Source organism: Ruditapes philippinarum, unplaced genomic scaffold (genome assembly GCF_026571515.1).
Source record: "Ruditapes philippinarum isolate M1 unplaced genomic scaffold, ASM2657151v2 ctg5846_1_1_1_1, whole genome shotgun sequence".
Taxonomy (NCBI): domain Eukaryota; kingdom Metazoa; phylum Mollusca; class Bivalvia; order Venerida; family Veneridae; genus Ruditapes; species Ruditapes philippinarum.
In genome coordinates, this window is record NW_026853361.1 from 1,238 (window position 1) to 25,644 (window position 24,407).

Below are 24,407 nucleotides of genomic sequence, written 5' to 3' on the forward strand. Positions count from 1 at the left end.
CTCAAAATGAAGAATGCCAAAAGATATGAAAGACAAATTTTATTAATTAACAAAATGCCAAAAATATTGATCATTTTTCCTGGAGCCCCTAAAAGAGACCAAATAATTAATTTGAACAAATTTGAAAGCAGATTATCTAAGAAGGCTAAAGACAAGGTTTGGTGATCATCCATCAATTAGTTCAGTTTAGATTTTTCTATTTTTAGTTATAGTGGCCCCTAAAATGGAACAATGAAGTTGATATGAGCTAACATGATAAAAGGCTACCTAAGAATGCTACAGACAAAGTTTGGTGACCATCAATAAGTTCAGTACAAGAAGATGATAAAAGTTTATTATATTTTTAGCTCTAGCGACCTCTTAAAGGGTCCAAGCAAATTAATATCAGCGAATTTGATAAAATACTACCTACCAATGATACAGACAAAGTTTAATGACCATCCATCAATTAGTTCAGTAGGAGAAGTGGTTAAAAGGTATTTCTATTTTTAGCTTCAGAGGTTCCTAAAAGGGGCAAATTAATTGGAACGAATTTGATAACATACTATCTAAGAATGCTACCGACAAAGTTTGGTGATCATCCATCAATTAGTTCAGTACAAGAAGATGATTAAAGTTTATTCTATTTTTAGCTTAAGCGGTCCCCCAAAGGAGCCCGACGAATTTGAGAAAAGACAACCTAAGAATGCTACAGACAACGCTTGCTGATCATCAATCATTTAATTTAGGAGAAGAAGACGTTGAAAGGTTTTTCTTATTTTAGCTTTGTAAACCCCTCAAAGTGGCCAATTGAAATGAGATGAGCAAATTTAAGTGCTAGTGTCACAAGGATGCTACGGACAAAATTTGAGATTAACCTGCCCAGCAGTTTCAGAGAAGATGATTGTTGACACATGACGACGATCGCCCTTTGAAACTTTCGGTTCTGTTGAGCTTATTATGGGCCTTGTAAAATGATCTCCAGTTATGTTCAAAAACATGTATTAGCTTTCAAGTAATGCCTTCAGTTGTTTTAAAGATTGATGTTGCACGGACAACTTTTTATTAGGATTTTTCTAACTTCAAAAGGTCATTTTCTTGTCAAAATCTATGTTGGAGTTATGTTAAGTGACCGTCCTAAATCATCTAAAATAAGTGTTTGAAGATATTCTTTGATTAGTCAACTTAAAAACAAAAATACTAACCAAGACTGATTGATTTTAGTCTAAAATACATGTACATGTGTATATATAATGATTTTTTAAAAATATTTACCTGGAAACTTCCTTTACAGTCTAAGCATTTGTATAGAACCTCTTCCTCACAAGCACCTTTATCATCCTTAACTTGCAGAACATATCCGTAATTCTCAGCACTGTACGTGGTTATAGGTTTATCCCAAGTAATATGAAAGCTTCGGCTTGTAACATCTGATATTTGTAAATTTTCTGGCTTCATGGACACTGAAAAAAACCCCAAAACAATAACATGATAGTAATGCAAATCAGCCTATTTTACTAGCCTATTTAGAGGGATAACTGGTCTATGTCAGGCAACAGCAATTTTCATATACCTCAATGGATCTGTAGTTTCTGGAATGAATATTTATTTGACCAAACTCAAAGCAAAGCTGAGGTATCCAAAATGGTGTTAAAGATGGTCTCATATTCCCTAAGTATTCTAGTATATTTGCGGCTTTTTTCAGTTTTGTAAATCAATTGAAATTTAAAACAAAATTTATTTTAATCTACCACATGTTATAAATTAAACTTTACTGAATTTTTTGTAGCTTTTGTCGTCTCATTTTCATGGTAGAAAAAATATGCAGTGTCTTGGTGTCTTTTCTTTATATGTCTAACTTCTTAGTTTGTTTTTGTTTAAACGGAAAAAACATTCATGATTAACTCTATAATAATCATTATATGATTATAAATATATATAAACTCTTTATAATATTCCTTTGTATAATTAGAAAGATACATTTGTAAGCTTGTTTGATGAATTTTTGGTATAAGTGAACTATTTCATATTCATGATTTAGTTATATACATTTTCGGTATAAGTGACCTATACCATATAATTATGTATAAATGTATTGTATTGATCTAAACCCATAAAAATGGGTGGGGTATTACGAACGAGGGTTCAGCCGTAAGTGAAATACTTTTCTCTTTTGTATTATAATGAACAAGAGCCACCGCCGGGCGTGGGCAATGCATGAATGTTTTACTTTGTCTAAAACAAATCTTTAGAAAAAAAGTTAAGTTTTCTATTTCTTAATTTTAATAGGTCTGAAGATTCACACTGGTATTGACAGAGCATAAATCCTTTCCATGAATAAATGACAATGTTAAGTAATTTTCTTTTCAAAATTCAATCATCTGTCGCTCAAGGTCACTTAAAGATCAAGGTCTTATCTAATTTATAATTCCACATGTCTGTTTGGTCACAAATGTTGTTTTGTCCACAGATGAATAAAAAATGTATGTATATATATAGGTTGTTTTGTCCAAGTATGAAAAAACAAATCCATTGATTCATTACAAAGTTATAGCAATTTTTATAGTAATTATAATCAGTGAAAATGAAAAAAAAGAATAAATATCATATTGTTTATAAAGTTCAAGGTCAGTTAAACCTTTTAGAATATCTTGTACAAAATGTTGTTTTGTCCAAGTATGAAAATAATCCGTTGATTGAAACATAAAAGTTTGCCATGGCAAAATATTATAATTAACAAAGGGTATGGAAATGTAGAACTTTTCTGTCTTTGCCATGGCAAACCATTCTAACATTTAAGACCCATGTGACCCTAATTTTTGACCAAGTGACCCCAAGATCAAAAGAGGTCATCTTCTAATAATGACCAATCACTATATGAAATATGACTACTTTGTGAAGAATAGTTTTCAAATAATCAGCGGAAACCATGTTGTTTTCCGGCGGACAGACCGACCGTCATTAGCAAAACAAAATACCCCCTCTTCTTTAAAGGGGGGAGGGCATAAACAACAATTTAAGGGCCATAACTCGTTGTGCATCTTTTACTTAGTCAAGGGCAAGGACTTTACAAATACTTAATCAATCGACAAAAACACCAGGGTGCATAAGTACATATGCTGACCAACATTATTGTAAACTTTCAGACCTACAGGTCCAATACTTTTTGAGCTATGCATGAACAAGTTGAAAATTGCAAATTTAAACTGAGTCAAGAGCAATAACTCTTATAAAACTGAACAAATCAAAATGCAAAACCACAGTTGCACAGCTTCACAGTGATGTTGATGATTATTCCTGTATAGTTGGTTGTTTCCAACTCAAGCACTCAAGGCATAATGGAATGGTTATTTTTAAGACAAAGGCAATTTCTCTACACATACTGAATAAATCCACAATCAAACCCAGGCCCCGTGTTCACAAAGAAAAGGATCAAGTGATCCTGATTTTATTTTCTTTGTTTTATATAACTAATATTGATCGTATTTTGCTAGAATTGAATGGTACATAAAGCTAATGTAATATTTTGCTGATTTGCAAAGAAACAATCCTGTTTTGGGATAAAATAGACAAATAACGAAACAAATACAAAAATAATGGGATCAAAATAAGGATCAATTTTAGGATCAAGATCATTTTTTGGATCAACTGTAAAATGCCCATATCTTTCAAAAATTACAATAAATTTATTCTTTAATTTCAAAAACATGCTATTTCAAGTCCAGTTTTATCAAGTTAATATTAAATATCTAATCTATAAGAATTAACAATGGATAATATTTGAGTTTTTAGATTTGATCCTGATCTTGATCCTGATCCTAAAATCTTTGTGAACACGGGTCCAGGGCCACAACTAGACATGACAACCAATATTCCAAGTTTCATGATTCTTGGTCAAATACTTTTCAGCTATGTGTCACACAAGTTGAGAATTGCAAATCTTTAATTAGTCAAGGGCAATAACTCTACAAATACAAAATCCCCAATAAAGCCTCCAGGTGAAAACTTCACATGCTGACTAACATTTCAGTAATGGTTCAATATTCTAGGTAAAATACTTTTTGAGTTACCTGCGACGAAGTTGAGAATTGCAAATTTTTACTAAGTCAAGGGCACTAACTCTACAAACACTAAATAAATCCACACAAAAATACAAAGATGCCAACTACACATGCTGACTAATGTTCCTGTTAAGTTTCATGATATTAGGTCAAATACTTTTTGAGTTTCGTGCGACACAAAATGTGAACAGAAGGACAAATAGACGGACGTACTTAACACGAGAACTGGTTGAACTGGGTGATGTTCCCAGAATAGGTTTGGACACAGAAAAGAATACCTCTTGTAGTGTAAAAGTATGTTCCGGACACAGTTCAAAGTGAAACAATGAACAAAGGGCAATAACTCCAAAATTAGGTATGGCAGAGCTACTGTTCTTTGCACTACGCTTCTAAATAATGATATATATCCACCAACAATGTTTCATTTTGGTATCTCTTATAGTATAGAGTAATGTACCGGAAGTAAAGTACAGTTCAAAGTGTTAAAATAAACAAAGGGCAATTACTTCCAAATTAGGCAAGACAGAGTTATGGTTCTAACGCATTGCACATCTACTTAATGAGATCTATCTACCTACAAAGTTTCATGTTGATATGTCATATATTTTTAGAGTGAAGTCTCGGACAAAGTTCAAAGTATAAACATGAACAAAGGGTAATCACTCCAGAATAAGGCAAAGCAGAGCTACGGTTCTTGTACACTACACACCTACCCAATGAGAACTATCTACCTACAAAGTTTCATGTTGATAGCTCTTGTTGTTTCAGAGTTATGTTGCGGACAACAATAGCGGACGGATGGACGTCCGATCGAATAGGGACAAAGGGCCATTTCTATTGTTATTTTCTTTTGTTTAATAGAGAGCCATGGCCAGTTATTCTATTGTCACTGAATGAATTCGATTACACTCTTTTGTTCTGTTTACAGTTAGATGGCCTTTTATCCCTATTCGGTAGTGGGACATACAGACGAACGAATGGACAAAGCGGAGACTATATACTCACCCTTTGAGGAGCATAAAAATGGTACTTTTCCTTTGATCCTTTTAGCCATTTTTAGCCATACAAGGCTTAAAAAAGACACACAAGTAAAACCTGAATGAAAAGGATCAAAGAGAATTTACTGTTCCCCATTGTTCGCCAAGTCACAAAGGTATCTCTGGGTTTGTACGGACGGAAGTGCAAGTTTACATCTAAATGCCCCCACCCCTTATAGTGGGGGCACTAAAAGCAAAAAAATAATGTTAAAGTTTATTGTATGAAACGCTTTAAATAACATCTTCCGTGCAAAATTTCACTTCAAAATACAAATGTGGAAACAAACGTAAGCAAACATCCATATATGTGAATATTTAGGGATTTGGCGGTCATCTTTGACGCTATCTTGGATTTCTAAGCTTCAAATCAGACTTGAGGCAAATACATATTTATTCCGGAACTACAGACCTTGATGAACAATTTGGAATGTAGAACTTGCTGTTAGCTGACATAGACCACTTCGATGTCATTTAACTCTATGGATTTGCAGCACTAATATATATATATATGTATGTAGTTAAAAAGTTTCTAGGGAAAACAGGTTATTTAAACATCTAGCCTATATTTTTTTTAAAAGATACTGCTTATAATATGGTAAAGTTCACTCACTTATTATATATTATGTATGCCAGTGTATGTGCTGTTTCTTATATTTATTAATATATATATATGTATATATATATTTTATAAAGAATTCAGGTAGATTTTTTGTCTGTAAAACATCTTTGAAAACTAGAATTTAAAGTAAAAAGTTTACATTTATAAGTATTGTAAACAACATATATGGTGTTTTTATATACTAAATCTTTATAAAATTTTATATCGTAAATTGGATCGATTTATTCTTATTTTAACACTATGTACATGTATACTTACTCTTAGCTCTAGTTTTGCAAGATGATGAAACCTGGTCAAAATTGGTTGAAATGTATCCTTCATTTTCTGTATATAACCGAAATATGAAGTTTGTTCCTAAAAGAAGCAATACTCAATAAGTTATATTTGGTAACGTTTATATATTATGATCTAAATGAAAAGCAAAATATTATCAATTATCTAAATAACTATATACATAAGAACGTTTACATTATATCATGTATGACAGTATGTTGATAATGTCATAATTACCTGGCTGAAGATTTCCAACAACGTTTTGTGTTTTAGTTCCGGTAGTGTTATCACGAAACAGCACTTTGTAACTTGTATCCATTACATCAATATGATATCTCACTAAATCACCATTAGGTAAAGAAGGCGCATCCCAATCAAGTGTTATAGCACTGTCTGTTGGAGATTTGCAAACACCATTACGTGGTGCCTCTGGAACTTTAATTTAAAAAAACAGAAAGTTTGAAAATATTATTCTTTTCTGAAACAATAGTTTACTTGTTAGGATTTACTATTATTGTTTTAGTATATTCTAACATAAGAATGCTTTTCTTATAACACAAATTAAATGGTATAGTTTGTTCTTCATGCAAAATGCAATTTGAATATACCCAACATAACCTCAATATAATGTAATTAAAAGGCATGATAAAGAACAATTACCTTGGACTTTTGTTTTAACTGTAGAAACCTTTGTCTCACTCCATAAAAAGTCTCCATTAAACTGTTGACTCCTTGCTGTTACAATTACATTATATCTGTAACCATTCAGTACATTGTTAAACGCCGTAGATGAAGATGAGGTTTCCTGGGACGCTTTCTGTGTATCACCATCAAATAACTTTACTCTATATAACGTTGCTTCACCCGTTCCTGATGTCCATCTAATAGTAATGATTCTATCACGAGCATCTAAATCATTTTCTGAACTTGTTACAGGACCTGGAATGCTAGGTTCTGAAAAAAAGAACAAAAATATAAATATAAAGATACACTTTAAAAAGATAACAATTTTTCCCATTTTTTGAACCACAATTAAATCTGTTATTGATAAAAAGTAGTCATGTACCTTTCTAGTTTCAACAGAATTTCGCATCTCATATGGTCAAAAACATGTAGGTTGTCTCTTCTATTCTAAATTTTTATACAATTCATTACTTGTGTGCAACTTTTATTTGTGTTATACACTTAACTATAGTCGTCAAATCAAGCTTGAATAATGAATGCCTTACCGACATTATTTATGCGTGGTTTTACAATTTAAATTATTTTATAATGATCAATAGTTGTGGTTTAACAAATCAAATACATGTACAATACAATGCTGATGAACATGACACCAACAAATTTGTTATAAAGGACCACCTTTGAACTGATTAAATAGTGCAAAGCCAACAAGCATACTTGGTTTATATGGAATTTACTTAAGCTCTATTGTGTAGAAAGCTATAAGCTTAAGACAGACTTTTTACATCCATTCCTGGAACCAACCAATACAGAACAATAAGTGGAACCAACGAGTACAGAACAATAAGTGAAAAGTTTCTTGGTCAAGGAAACAATGACTTGCCCCTGACAGGGCTCAAACTCATGCAGCTGGTGATCATTAGATTACTGATGAATTAACCACTTGTCCATGCCACCACTTTGCTAAAATGTGTAAAACTATACATTCTAACACAACCTGCATTTTTCCCTGTTGAACATTAAAGAACCGAAAGTGAGTGTTATTATGCTATAAAATCACTGTTGACATCCTATACTTAGACATGTGAAGTGATCATTATACATGTGATGTAACTACTGAAAATGCGACAACCTCGTGATATAATTCTTCGCATCCAAACTTCAATAAGTTTTTATTGAGCGATAAAATCTCTGCTTGGGATATATCATTTCTTGAACGAAACCTTATCTTACTTGGACTTTTGTCACCTGTAGTACATCACAACAATTGTTCAAAATAGGTTATATTCCAGAATATCCAACTAAGAAAAATTAAGATAATAATCATATGCAAAAGTGTCCTCTCCCTTATTCTGCATCATAATGTAACAAGAGAGCCATGATTGCCCTGAGGTCGCTCACCTGTATAAAGGCACCCGGAGCGGGGCCAGTTTAATGTTTTTAAGTTTGTTAAGGTTTTACTACACACATATAATGAAAAACAACAATCTACCCCCCTCCTTCCACCCCCCCCCCATCTTGGCAGGGCCAATTTTAACCCAAGGGCTTTTATTTGAACAAACTTGGTAGACTACCATAAGAAGATGTTTCATGCTAAACATCTAAGCTCTAGCTCATTGGGTTTTTTTAAAAGAAGATTTTTTAAGTTTTTACTATACACATATAGTTAAAACCAATGACACCCCTGGGGCGGGGCCAATTTTGACCCCAGGGCTTTTATTCGAACAAACTTTGTAGACAATTACTAGAAGATGTTTCATGCTTAATATCTTACCTCTAGCTTTTTGGTTTCTTTCAAAAAAGATTTTTAATTTTTTGCTATACAAATATAAGGAGAATCAATAACACCCGGGGCGGGGCCAATTTTGACTCCAGGGCTTTTATTTAAACAAACTTTGTAGACACTCACTAGAAGGTGTTTCATGCTTAATATCTAAACTCCAGCTATTTGGGTTTTTTCAAAGAAGATTTTTTTAAGTTTTTGCTATATACATAGAAGGAAAATCAATGACCCCCCGGGGCGGGGCCAATTTTGACCCCAGGGCTTTGTTAGACACCAATTAGAACATGTTTCATGCTAAATATCTTAGCTCTAGCTCTTTGAGTTCTTAAAAAGAAGATTTGTTAAGTTTTTACTATATGCATATAGGGAAAATCAATGACCCCCTGGGGCGGGGCCAATTTTGACCCCAGGACTTTTATTTGAACAAACTTTGTAGACACTCATTAGAAGATGTTTCATGCCTAATATCTAAACTCTAGCTATTTGGGTTTTTTCAAAGAAGATTTTTAAGTTTTTACTATATGCATATAGGGAAAATCAATGACCCCTGGGGCGGGGCCAATTTTGACCCCAGGGCTTTTATTCGAATAAACTTGGTAGACACTCATTAGAAGATGTTTCATGCTAAATATCTTAACTCTAGCTCTTTGGGTTCGTTAAAAGAAGATTTTTAAAGTTTTTACTATATGCATATAGGGAAAATCAAAGACCCCCTGGGGCGGGGCCAATTTTGACCCCTGGGCTTTTATTTGAACAAACTTAGTAGACACTCACTAGAAGATGTTTCATGCTAAATATCTTAGCTTTAGCTCTTTGGGTTCTTTAAAAGAAGATTTTTAAAGTTTTTACAATATGCATTTATGGAAAATCAAAGACCCCCTGGGGCGGGGCCAATTTTGACCCCAGGGCTTTTATTTGAACAAACTTTGTAGACACTCACTAGAAGATGTTTAATGTTAAATATCTTAGCTCTAGCTTTTTGGGTTCTTTAAAAGAAGATATTTTAAGTTTTTACTATATGCATATAGAGAAAATCAAAGACCCCCTGGGGCGGGGCCAATTTTGACCCCAGGGATTTTATTTGAACAAACTTGGTAGACACTCATTAGAAGATGTTTCATGCCAAATATCTAAGCTCTAGCTCTTGGGGTTTTTTAAAAGAAGATATTTAAAGTTTTTTCTTTCGGTTGCCATGGCAACCAGAGTTCTGCATGGAATTAAATTCTTTGAACAATATTTAAAGGTGACCACCAAAGGAACATTCCTGTGAAGTTTGGATGAAATTGGCTAAGTGGTTTATGAGGAGATGTCATTTAAAGTAAAGTTTACGGACGGACGTACCAACTTTTGATATTTAAGAGGCAAATCAGCTCATAAACTACACCTGGACGTAAGTCCATAAGCAAAATTAGCTCATAAAAACAAAAAAAATAGCTCTTAATTTGAATTTTATGAGTTTTTGTTCTTTATTTACCTACGGAATGAAGCTCATAAATATCAAATGTTTGCTCGGACGGACGGACGACGGACGGATGGACGGACGGACGCCGGACGAAAAGCGATCATAAAAGCTCACCCTGTCACATTGTGCAAGGTGAGCTAAAAATACATGTAATGGATTTTTTAATTCTTACTTGCAGCTTGTTGTTTTGATGTAGAAGTTATCCTTGTAACACCAGGTTCTGTGGCTGTATCTTTTGATATCACTTTAACTTCATACGTTTTTCCAGGTGTCAAACCTGTAACCCTTTGAGGTGATGTTGCACCGGCCACCTTAACCCCACTTTGCAATTCTACATCATATCCACTTACATAACTAGATCTAGTAGGTGCAGTCCAAGATACAATAAATTCTGTGGTTTTCATACTTGAAAAGGTAATGCCTGTAACTTGAAGTTCTTGCACTGAAATCAAACAAATGAAATGAACTATTTTAACGTCTGAGGCATTCACTACAGTATCAAGAATTATATATGATCCGTTCACATATTTTTATGGCATGCTTTTGTTTTATACCTTCATAACTTGAAATATATAATAAGTAACTCAATGTATATTACACTGTACATCATATACATTATTATGCATATATTTAAGCCGATTACCTGGCGTGGTTAAAATCAAAACAAGAAAATTTGTTGAATAATTACTTTCCCATTTAAATGAATTTACTGAAGCTGCTTTGCATCACTGGCTTTTGAAGATGATCTTTGACCTTACTATTCATATGGTTGAAAACCATTAAAATATTTAATTAGTGAAACATCACTAGTGGATTATGTGGGCAATAATTATGCATCATGTTAATGTTAATATATAAGGGCTGTTTGAAAAGGTCATATAATTTCACAAATTAAATGCTCAATGATCACAGGAACTAAGAAGAGCCATCAACAAGTGGGGACCACACTCATTTTTTTACTTATTTCTAAAGTCAAACACATTTGAGGAAGAATATTGCAGTAAAGAATGCTCCAAAAAGATAACATCATTTCCTTGTTCAAAATATAAATAAAGTTTCATATTTCAAAATTGTACGGGTCAACTAGGTTATACTACATGACAAATATTTAAACTATATGCATTGCAGTTTCATGAAATAAGACTGATATGTGTTTGCTCATACAAGACTATATCAACAAAATGATCCCAAGGCAGGGCCAATATTGACCCAAGGGGTACGAGTAATACCAGTTATTTTGTGGGCCACAAAGTGATTTTACATGCCAAACATCCAAGCCCCGGGCATCATAGTTTCACACAATAGGTAACATGTCTTTTTCCTATATAAGTGTATATAAATTAAATGACCCATGGGTTGGAGCCAATATTGAACCAAGGGGCATGGTTCATATCAGTTTTGAAAGGTCAATGAGGCATTGATACATGCTAAATATCTTAGCTCTAGACATTGCAGTTTAACACAATGAAACTTAAAATGTGTTTCCGTATATACTCGTAAGTTTTTATAATACTGTATGTTTGTAACATTGCTTTTAATTGGATAATCGTCATGTTTCTATAGTTTTATATACATGACTGTTTTCAATTTATAAAGAAGTCTCACAGTTTTGTCTCTTACAATGATGCTAAATTGCTATAATATAAATTTGTTATAAATATTTCTTACAGGTCTTATGGCCGTAAATTAAAGGGTGTTTGAAATATAGTCCTTGCATAATATAGCTAATTAAATATATAAACTGTTAGAAATCTTTGTTAGTTATAGTATAAATCAAGTAATCCAGACAAGAAATTTTGAAATTTATACAAAATGATCATGTTTGACCTTGACCTGAGAAAGGTCAAACATGCACTATGCACAATGCCTCATTATATCATAGTATGAACTCTATTGTTCTGTTAACTATTTGATTGCCCCCTATCTCTATTTGGTAGTGCAGATGGAAAACCAGGTGCATAACAATATACGCCAATATTGTTTTGGGCATAAAAAATTATGACCAATGTAAAAGTTTATGGCTGGCAATGAGAATAGAAACAGACAGCATGGCTGTAGCAATGACTTTATTTAAAAGGTCGAGTTAAAAATACACTAAAAACTATCACTGTAAATATAAGGGTCTGAGATATATATAAGGAGATGGTCATATAATTGCCTGGTCAGCTAGTAAACAATGAATATAAACTTTACCTGTTCTGCAATTACTTTGAGAGCTCCCTTTATTGAACCAGTAAAATCCAACACTACATGTACATTTTCTATTAATACATTCAGCATTTGGATCTGAACATTCGTTAAGTACACCTCCTTGACAACTGCCACCAAGTCCAACATCTGAAATAAGATAATACATTGTGAAATTGATAAATATAAATATTAAATCTGAAATAATAATTGTACATCTTAATAGATAAGATTTTTCGTATATTTTATTAATTTAATTGCTACAATTTTCTCATTAATATTCGATTCTATCAGTATTTCAAGCAAGACTAAGTGTGTAGTTTTACAATTTATAATTGATTGCTTAGCACATTACAAATGTTTTATATGGTGAGGATCTATATAGATTGATGATTTAGATAAAATTTTAGATAAAACATGTTTTAGCAATAGCTTGAATGTTTCACTATTGAGAATTATTTGGCAGTATAGTACACAATGAAGAGTATATCTTTGCTAAAATAATACTTTATCAGTTTAATTTAAGAATAGACGGCAGGTAGATGACAGCTCTGGTTGCTTGTTGCAAGTTTATAATTTACATAATTTATATAAAGCACATTTTCCCCAAGATATGAATGAAGTTGTCCTTTAAATAGAGCGAACACGAGTAATACTTAATCACTATAACTGTACTTATTACTGAGAAGCAACAGAAGCAAAATAATTGTTCAGGTAATTGGCTTAAAATAAGTTGAAATCTGTAACATGTTACCAATTTCATAAAGAGAAATAAAGACAAAGACAAAGCATTCCTGAGGCATAATGGGCCTTAAGAGAAATCACAACTAAAACCCATGAATCTTAAAATGTAAGAGAAAAAAAAACCGTTTCAATTCTAGTGGAAACACAAACATTCCCTTATCACAAGTAAAAAGCCATTTCTCTACATTCATAGAGGATATTAACGTATCTACATTATAACACTAACATTTAGCGCGTCTTTAATATATGTTTGTATAACGTAAATAACGTCACGTCAAAATATATGCATGGCCGTGCAATACCTTTTTAACGGTTGCAAAAGCAGCAGAGGTAAGTGATAAAGGTACTTAAACTGTTTACTACAAGATGCTCAAATATAATACATTTTCTATTGTGATATCTACATACATGAAGTATCCTAATTGAGATGTGTTTTATAGCCATTAGGACAAACCTCTTTTATAACAATTCCGATAGCGAAATGCATATAAATAATGAATCTGTTAAGACAGATTTTTTACATACATTGAGTGTAAAATTCGATCTTGAAGGACTATATAGTGTAATAGTTGAATGTTAACTTAAAGGGAATTCAACAAGGTTATTTGACATGATGGGATTTGTATTTTTTTAAAGATTAATGTTCCATATGATCTAGACCTATAACTGGTGCACATAATTTAAGATTATTCACTCATTCGGCTTACCCAGAATAATTATTCTAATTGTTTTTCACTCAAATAAGGTTTAGAGTTTACCCAGAATAATTATTATAATTGCTTTTCACTCAAATAAGGCTTAAAGTAGCACAAATATGATTTTTAAATCTTTTTTCTAGAATATTTCTTAATTACCATTTGCAACTCCTTCTATTCTAAGCAATTCTATGTAAGATATTCAATTTTTTTTCCCGAGTTTTGGACCTCAGTTCAGTTCCTTTAATATTTCATGTTCATTATATAAAACTCAAATACATTTACACAAGAAATTACTCTAAAGATTTAAGATACAGCTGCTTTCTTCTGCATTTGTAGATTTTCCAACACATCCCTGTAAATTTATATAGTTTCTTTAAACTGCAAGTTATATTACTTACTTGGTTTACAAATACTTCCATCTTGATGATAACGATCATCACAGGAGCAGATATAGGATGACCCTCGACAGCTTGCGTTTTGGTACACACACTGTTTACTGTTCGAATGGCTTCTGGAACAAGAGGCTCCAAGATTTATCCCTGTAATCATACAATTACATTCACTTTAACATTATACACAATTTTTAAGTGTTTTCTATCATTTGAAACTTTACTCATGTAAAATGAAATTATGATTTTCACAATTTTACATGCATCAGGATGTTTTAGCAGTAAGAGCTTTAATATATACTATATGTTAAATATAAATATCAAATAAACATACTTGTCTCACAAATACCTCCAATGGTATTGTCAGTGTTTGTATCGTAATATGTGCTAGTACATCTACACTTGCTTCCAACACATGCAGCCCGAGATGATGAACAGGCATTTGGCATTGGACAATTAGAGCCAAGGCCAACCTCTGAAAATATAGAAATATATAAACTTCATACAATTATTAACTTTTTTATATCACTTTACATGGACAACATAACTTCATACAATAATACAACAATAAGCAGCTTGTGAAACTTGCTTTATATCATTACTTTCTATATCTCATAGAAATATCATACATATCTTACAGTTGTAAACACGAAAAAAAAGCACAAAAAAAATTCCTTTCAACTGACATTTTTTAAAATGAATATAACATGAAGTAAGATATTAAGGCCAGAAAGAAACAAATCAATAGGGGTCATCTACTAATTATGACCAATCACTATGTGAAATATGAAGACTTGTAATAAACAGTAACTAAGCTAATAAGCGGAAACCATACTACCATTCAAGAACCATGTGACCTTTACCTAGTGACCCCTAAATCAATAGAGGTCATAATTTCATAACATAGCAACAAAAAGATGGGTTTTCAGCTTTGAATCTCAATGTCTGAGAAGTTAAGAAACAACTTGCTCATTACATTTGTTGGTTTAATTCCCAAGATGCCACACGATATTGTGTCCTACAACCGAACAAACAAGAGCTGTGAGTTGGACAGCAAGCTTGACTATTTCCAATGCTTTATAGTAAAACAACAGTTTGGATAATGTAAGAATTATCACACAGGAAAACTAATCATTCACAAAAATACAGTAACCATAATGTACATGACAAAGTTTTGAGTGTCTTGGATATTCAGAACAAATACTTTTATTAGGTTCACAATATATAATAATTGACTAATGGGCTAATGAATATGATGTGAAATTTACCAAAAAATCTGGCATAATTTTGTCAGAAGGCTTGATTGAGTTACCAGTTCCTGTGTACAGGTTGGTGATATGATTCTGTGCAGGTGTTCAAAGTTTCAAAACCAGATGGAATTTGTCAATGGAACTTGAAAATATTTGAGGAAACGCAAACTTTAACATTAATTCAAAGTAAAAAAGGTGTATTATTCTGTCGGATAGAGTTACCTCCTCCTGTCTACAAGTTTGAGACATGATGGTGAACAAGTGCGCAAAGTTTCAGATGCAGAGGTCAATGACATTTGAAAATATTAGAGGTGGTACACACACTTTTACATGAAGTAGAAAAGGGGCATATTTTTGTCAAATGCTTGATAGAGATACTTCCTTTTGTGTACAGGTTAGGAGCGATATGGCCAACAAGTGTGCAAAGTTTCAAAGCCATATGTCAATGAAACTTTGAAACTATTTGAGAAGGTACGTAAACTTTAACTTAAATTCTAAGTAAAAAGGTGCATAATTTTGTTAAAATTTCTTGATAGTGTCACCTCCTCCTTTGTACAGGTCGAGGGGCATGATGGTGAACAAGTGCGCAAAATTTAAAAACCCTATGTCGGTGGACTTTAAAAATATTTTAAGTGGTTTGCAAACTTCAACATCAGTGGTTACGTCGAAGCTCGGGGGACTGGGATAGCTAATCCTTATTCTTCAAATAGTCGTGCTTAAAAACAGAAAGTAACAAAATGCTTTTGATTTCTAAAGCCAAAATGTGGTTAAATGATAAATCATTTAAATCATTAGTATGATTGTTATAATCTAAATTTCTTTTATATGTCAATCTTATTTAATAATCTTGTAAAATTAACGCCGAATACTTTAATGTATAATCTATCTATATTGACTTCTCTGTGTCACTTAATCTTTAAATTTTCTTATTCATTTAATAGTGTACTTCAATATTATTATTCCAGCTATTTCATATTAATGTGTCAAGCTTAAATTATTATTTATTAATCTGCCAATAACAATGCGAATTTAATATAGTTCCTGCTTAATGTTAAATATAGTAAGATGTTAATGGTTCTAGGTGACAATACTTTTTGTATGATCAAGACTTTAAATAGGCCCTTAAGAAATAATCATCAGATCTGCCATCACTTATCCATTAAATTTGTTATTGTTTTATTTCCATTTTTTAAATGTGTTAATTAAATCTGCTTGATTGACTTGTATGTATATCAGGTTTTTTTTCGCGAATATCTAAGTTTCGATTTAATCATGATGAATATCGCAAAAAGTAGATTCGCTAAATTTTCCTTCAATTTCATACAGGGATTGCATGAGTTTCCGGAACTTTCTTTTCTGCTTTTCATTATGAAATATCAATTTTTGATAGCCATGGTTGTTTGGAATTAAATCTTTGTTATTATTGTTTTTACTTTTTCTTTAGTAAATAAAAGTTGTTAGGTGACACAATGTGCATTTATGCTTATTTAACTGCTTTTCCTATATAATTTGATAGTTTACACCTTAAAAATAGGCAACTGAACAATAGCATGTCAACAATAAGGGGAGGTGATGAATTAAGTTTGAAATACAGAATACATACATGTAATCGATGCATCAATACAAATATTGAAAACAAAGTTTTAACTGAGAAAAAAATAAATCACTGACATTAAGGCGGTTTCTCTTTGTCACACAAAAGAAGCATGTACAGATTCTTTGAAGTCATATTCCAGCTTGACTATCACAGAATAAAATCCTTTTGTTTTATAATTTAAATCTTGCATAACGTCATGGACATCCGGGATTGTCACAGAAATTAGCCGACCGTTCCAGAGAAGATATTTGTGTAAACAATAGAAATTTGAAACTTATTTGCAGCAAGAACGTTTTAAATAATATGCAATTATATTCATAAGTTAATTATTCTAACCTGTTGATGTCAGAACAATTTCCCAAGACAGTTTAGTAATACACATAACGGTTGACTGTTTGGTATATATATGACATTTCTCAATCAATACTGGGAAAACTTGTAAACAACCGTTTGCACAAATGACTCCGACTACAATTATCTAGCAGTTGTTCACGTATGCAGGTTGGCAAAGTCTTTTAAATTCATAAACAGGCTGCCCGTTAGTGACGATTGACACTTCTAGTGCAGCAAACGATCTCTAGTGCCTGTCAGTCATGTGTCTCAAGGAAAAGTTCATATTATGATAAGCTTAAAAGTTACAATTTTGTTTTTAACTGTCATTAAAAGTTTTGTTTATTAACTGTCATTATATGCATTTGTAAGAAAATAATTGCTCGGAAATAACTTTTCTTCTTCAAATCTTTGCCTACTCGCAATTATTTTTGAAGTGTGATAATTTGGTTCATTTTGATTATCCAAATTTAGAGACGATTACTTAGCATGCTAAATTAAAGTAGGTCAGACTTTTCAATGTTGCCGGCCGTGAAGCTTCCGCAACTTAATCAGCCGCTTTTTTAAAAACATTTTTTCTTTATATGATGAGGCATTGTCACAGTATACAAATTGTATCATAATATTTGTAAGTTGTAGATATTAGCATACTAGGTTATATACTGCTATGTTAATTTCAGACACATTTTTAAAATGACCCGGAAATAAGTCATGAAACATCCGTATCACATGATTAATAATGTACATAAGAAACATTTATTAAATAAACACATACTTATAACACAGTTATTTCCATTCCAATAATATCCAGATACACATTGGCAAGTTGAACTTCTACATTCAGTATTTGGCCCTTCACACTTGTCCCCAAATATAATACATGGTTGCCCAAAAGGAATCACTGGAAATTAGACGTCATATATATATTTACTACACTTTTGAAATTATAAATCTTTTCCTCTTATCATTCTAAGATTTAACTTACCACATTATTGTAAAAGGATAATGAAGTTTTACGTGGCACTTCTCATCAAGTGTAAACATGGTAATGCATGGTCAGTATGACCTTTACCTTTACATCAGCCTAGCATGATCATGTATTTTATGAAGTTTGTTGTCTAAGTTACTGACTGAAAACAAACTAACCTAAAGATAAATCAACATTCTTTTTTTTGTATCAATCTCAAACTGTTATAGAAAAACATCTAAACGCAGTCGCTGTGTAAGATGAATTATAGTATATAAAAATAGAATTATACAGGAAAATACATACAGATAGTCAGTAAGAGTCAGATTGCAAAGATCAGAAAATACCACATTGTAGCCCTTTGATTACAATAATACATCATTTCCTCTTATCACGTAACACATTATTGTAAAAGGATAATGAAGTTTTACGTGGCACTTCTCATCAAGTGTAAACATGGTAATGCATGGTCAGTATGACCTTTACCTTGATACATCAGCCTAGCATGATCATGTATTTTATGAAGTTTCTTGAATATGGATCAAATGGTTGTCTAATTCTGATCCGAAACACAAATTGACATTCCTTTTTCTAGAAAGAAGGCAAAATTAATTTGATTTGAACTACTAATTTTTGAAAACAACTTTTTGTGACTTTCCTGTGATATTATGTTGTAAGTTTTTAAGGGTTTTTTTTGTCAAAAAATTCTATGAATGCTCTACTGTAATTGCTAATCAGATAAAATATGTTTTTTTTTATTTAAGCAATTTTCATAAAGTACTTGCAATGATCATTGCTGCACGAGAAGATGTTGTTTCTTTAAACTTATTCTTCTTTTAGATTTGGTGGCCAACTTGTTTTATGGACTGGAACCATTAGAGAAGACCCACAAATAATCATGTCTGTATTGTTTTATCACTATTAATTGGCAGAGGATGCGGCATAATTAAAATTGTAACCGACAGATGACCACCACAAGGGTATTATTAAAGTTCACATGAGTTTCTTTGTCCTCTGGTGAGCCTAAACAATTATTATGCAAATCTCTTTAAATAGTCCATGAATTGTGCATATTTCTACTAAAAACGCTACTTTTGCTACAAATTTTAGCATTTATGAAACAGATAAAATTTTACCTGGGCAGTTTTGAGAGTTACACTGTTGACCTTGAGAATATATGTGCAATACTTTAGGATAATTTACAAATAAAATATTACCTTGACAGTTTTGAGTGTTACACTGTTGAATGCCAGAATCACTTCCAAAACATGGTGCACCACCATATTGTGGTGGAGGGTTTGTACAAGTTCTAGACCTGGTTTGTGTGCCTCCAGCACATGAGACTGAACAAACACCCCATGTTGACCACTGAGTCCATCCACCATTAACTTTAATAAATAAAGATAAAAAGGTTAATTCAATTATTATAGTTATTTTCTCTGAATGCATTCATTCCTCATAATGGGGGAGTTTCCCACACTCTACTGATAAGCGGAAGTAGTAAATAAGAGGTATACAAACTATGGCCACTTGATGTAAACACAGAGATTAATAGAAAGTTTCTGAGTATTGCGTCTGGTCAGTTGTTAAATTAAAGAAATAGTTAATTACCAAAGGGTTTCAGCAGCAGGAATAAAAGAAGATTTTATCATTTAATATTAAGCTAATCATATTTAACAAATTGAATATATTACATTAAATCTTTTACAAACATATAAACGGCTTTATTTTTCAACTGTACAAGTGTACTATGTAGACTGAATAACAGTATGAAAATGAACTTGGAAAATAATCAACACTTTTAAAATACAATGCCTTTAAATACATTTTATTTACGTAGAACTAATTAAAGTGAATTATACTATATGTTTGATATAATCTTTTTTGGTATATCTATAAATTTATGATGCTTCAAATAAATATAATCATATAGAGTTTCTTGCTTCAAATTTGTTCTTTAGTAAATAAAATGCATCTAGTTACATATTTTTTACAGATTGGAGACGTGTGACAGAAATTAAGACTTTAAGGGAGAACCCATTCTGCTACTTTATTACATGTTCAAAGATCCTGTAACACATATTTTCATGGTTTTATTTCATAAATATGATGCTCAAATAAAGATTTGTCAATTTTGTAAGGTCCAATAAGCATTATTTATAAAGATATTACCCAATTTAACATTTCATGTAAATTAATGGAGATAATTAGAAATTTATTTTCTATAAATTCTAATTCAATTTTTCCAATAAGAAATGAATGCATGTAATTAATTGATTAAATGTTATGTGCGCAAATATTTGCAGTACACATTTTACATATTCTTCGATGTTTGAAAATTGTTTGATTTGCATAATTATATACATATATAATTTTTTGCAAGTGTGGTATACACACAGTAACAATATCAATCACAAAACATACAGGATCTTTAAAGGCAAGATATACTTGTTTGTGCATTAAAACGTGACATAATCATGATAATGTGTGTCTGAAATAATAAAATTTTCACATTATATATCTGTCTTTATTGTTAATGAGTATCAACTACGTATTGTACGATTCATGACATTCCATTCTAGTAGGTATGTCAAATCACTTAAATATTTTCTACAATCAAGCTAGTTTGTCAACAATTTAAAATCATGAAAAAGACGTATAAAATATGTGACCCCTGTTTAATTATAGCTGCAGGAAGTTTTGATTTTAGAATTTTCAATTGCTTTGAAAATCCTATTACCCGTTCAACATGTATCAGTTTTGATGTTATGCACCTGTCTCTGACTACAGGCAACAAGCAAATTACTATTACTATATAAATATAATTTTATATAGTAAACGGGTGCTGGATATTAATTTTGTTCTTGATGATCAATAGGTGATTATTATTATTAATTATTATGACAATTTGATCATTATTGGCATGGCAAATGTGCGTGACCATAACTTCATTTTATTACCATCACACCCTTCTAAATTTACTGCTACTCTCCATTTACTCTTTAATCTTTTATCTTGTGGAAAATGAAACCCTCAAAACCAATTACAAAGTGGAACACAACAATAATTCACCATAATGATACTAAGACTAGTGTTAATCAGTTTACTTGGAAATATAAACTTTAGCTTATTAATTAGATCAGTTGATTACAAAAACTGCTTTTTCCCATTGAAATTCAATGTAAACCAGCTATACAGCAGAGTTGTATACCTCTTATTTGTCAGGGGCGCTGCAGAGATAACTCTGCTGGATTATCTAGAAACTCTCCCATTGATAATTTGCCTTTTTATATACAAGTAAGGAGCAAAAGTCAATGTGAAGATTCATAGGTACAATAACAACAACACTTGAAAGGGTCAAAATGTCCCTGAATCTCTCAACTGAAAATATGTTTTAAATGAAAAAATATTGTATTATTATGTCAATCCTATTTAGTTCATCTAAATCAGCAGAGTGGTTATTGAAATGTTATATAAGTTTTATTTCTACATTAAATTTACAAGGAAGTAAACAAGTTCAGGAAACTGTCATAACTTGAGCTACTTCGTAATGTTTTAATGCCAATGACAAAACTGCAGCAATCACAATAGCTAGACTTTCTCTTCGTAACAGACCAGCTAAAAATGCAACAAGAGAATGTTCAAGTTTTTTTAGTAAATTATGGTCTTGCTACTACATTTAAATGTTATATTTTGGTATACAGCCATAAAGCCATAGGTCAATTTGAATTTTATAATGTACACTTCTTGGATATGGAAATGGCTCAGGTATAGCAGTGTATTGTTTGACAAACGAAGTCCATTTGAACAACTAAAGTAAATGACCACTTATGGATCATTTCTATAGAATTTCATCAAAATATATCGAGCCACTAGGGAAATGCCATAATTATGAAGCTTATTTCTATTTTTAGCTCTGGTTGCAGTCTTGTTTAACAAACTGGATGAATTTAAGCAATTCTTTTTAAAAGAACTACCAGTACCTGGTGATCAGTCTGTACAGTTTCGATTCATAGAAATCTACCACATGATTGAGGAGGTAATGTTGTTCAAAAAGTATCTCTATTTTTCGCTCTGGTGACCATCTTGATCAACCGAATTGAACCATTTAAAAGTTTGAGAGGACCACCCAAGACCATTCCTATTTTGTGTTATCAAAATCTACAAAGTTGTGACATAGTATGTAGTTTAAAGATTTTTATTTTATAAACTTAGGTGACCTCCTTCAACAGACTAAAACAAATTGATCAAGGACAACATGAAGGACTTTTCATCAAATCTACCAAGTTAAGTTCAATAGGGGATGTTGTTTTCTGCTTATTTCTATTTTCAGCTGTTTTGGCCATCTTGCACTGTTCAGTGGACGAAGTAATTTGAGCATTCTTTTTTATAAAGGACCAACATATGACAATTTCTGCATAGTTTCATCATTCCTGGCCAAGTGGTTTAGGAGATAATATTGTTTAGGTAAAAATATTAATATCAGATGACGAACTTATGGGTATCAAAAGAGCTCAATCTTGAGCTTGTTGTTCTCTGATGAGCTAAATAATTTTTAATTTTAAAATGTTTAATGCAATTTATTGTGCAAATCATAATCAAAATGCACTACTTTTGCTTCAAAAATTTGCATTTGTTAAATAGATAAAATATTACCTGGGCAGTTTTGAGAGTTACATTGTTGACCTTGAGAATATATGTGCAATCCTTGAAGATAATTTACCAATTTTCACAAATATGACAAAATTTAAAAGAGATAAAATATTAACTGGGCAGTTTTTAGTGTTACATTGTTGACTTTGAGAATCACTACCAGAACATTCATGCAATCCTTTCAGATAATTTACCAATTTTCACAAATATTACCAAATGTAAGACAGATACAATATTACCTGGACAGTTTTCAGTGTTACACTGTTGAGAATCAGAACCACTTCCAGAACATTGTGCACCACCATATTGTGGTAGAGGATTTGTACAAGATCTAGACCTGGTTTTTGTTCCTCCAGCACATGTGAGTGAACAATCACCCCATGTTGACCACTGAGTCCATCCACCATTAACTTTAATAAATAAAGATAAAAAGGTTAATTCAATAGTTATTTTTTTCTGAATGCATTTATTCCTCATAATTGATAATTTGCTTTTTGATATACAAGGAGCAAAAGTCAATGTGAAGATACATATGAACAATAACAGAAACACTTAAAAGGGTCAAAATGTCCCTGAATCTCTCACCTGAAAATATGTTTTAAATGAAAAAAATAATGTATTATTATGTCAATCCTATTTAGTTCATCTAAATCAGCAGAGTGGTTATGGAAATGTTATTTAAGTCTTGTTTCTACATAAAATTTACAAGAAAAGTAACAAGTCTAGGATACTGTCATAATTTGAGCAACTTTGTATTGTTTAAATGCCAATGACAAAACTGCAGCAATCACAATAGCTAGACTTTCTCTCCGTAACAGACCAGCTAAAAATGCAACAAGAGAATGTTAAAGTTTTTTAATCAATTATGGAATCAATTGCAACTACATTTAAATGTTATATTTTGGTATACAGCCATAAGTCAATATGAATTTTATAATGTACAATTCTTGTATATGGAAATGGCCCAGGTATAGCAGTGTATTGTTTGACAAACGAAGTCCATTTGAACAACTAAAGTAAATGACCACTTATGGATCATTTCTATAGAATTTCATTAAAATATATCGAGCCACTAGGAAGATACCATAATGATGAAGCTTATTTCTATTTTTAGCACTGGTTGCGGTCTTGTTCAACAAACTGGAACAATTTAAGCAATTTTTAAAAAGGACTACCGGTACCTGATGATCAGTCTGTACAGTTTCATAGAAATCTACCACATGATTGAGGAGGAAATATTGTTCAAAAAGTATTTCTATTCTTAGCTCTGGTGGCCATCTTGATCAACCGAATTGAACCATTTTAAAATTTGAGAGGACCACCCAAGACCATTCCTGTTTTGTGTTATCAAAATCTACAAAGTTCTGAATAGTATGTAGCTTAAAGATTTTTATGTCATAAACTTAGGTGACCATCTTCTTCAACAGACTAAAACAAATTGATCAAGGACTTTTCATCAAATCCACCAAGTTAAGTTTAAGAGAAGATGTTGTTTTTCAGCTTATTTCTATTTTTAGCTGTTGTGGCCATCTGGCACGGTTCAGTGGACGGAGTATTTTGAGCTTTTTTTATAAAGGATCAACATATGACAATTTCTGCATAGTTTCATCACTCCGGGCAAAGTGGTTTAGGAGATGATGTTGTTTAGGTAAAAATATTAACATCAGATGACAAACTTATGGGTATCAAAAGAG

General features: G+C 31.8%; 1 protein-coding gene across 1 annotated transcript in view; it reads right to left on the reverse strand.

The window, feature by feature from the left end:
• Positions 1–1,254: 1,254 nt before the first annotated feature.
• The window catches only part of LOC132736635 (SCO-spondin-like), a gene marked incomplete at its 3' end in the record, with an annotated part of 66,679 nt that continues 43,526 nt past the window's right edge, over positions 1,255–24,407 (reverse strand). Inside the window, exons 8-18 of the mRNA XM_060723800.1 lie at positions 22,953–23,123; positions 19,278–19,448; positions 17,869–17,994; positions 14,251–14,391; positions 13,926–14,066; positions 12,092–12,235; positions 10,071–10,340; positions 6,630–6,923; positions 6,207–6,404; positions 5,955–6,050; positions 1,255–1,442 (exon numbers count right to left, since the gene is read on the reverse strand). Coding sequence (XP_060579783.1) covers positions 1,255–1,442; positions 5,955–6,050; positions 6,207–6,404; positions 6,630–6,923; positions 10,071–10,340; positions 12,092–12,235; positions 13,926–14,066; positions 14,251–14,391; positions 17,869–17,994; positions 19,278–19,448; positions 22,953–23,123 — 1,940 coding nt within the window. The remainder of the gene's footprint in view (positions 1,443–5,954; positions 6,051–6,206; positions 6,405–6,629; positions 6,924–10,070; positions 10,341–12,091; positions 12,236–13,925; positions 14,067–14,250; positions 14,392–17,868; positions 17,995–19,277; positions 19,449–22,952; positions 23,124–24,407) is intronic.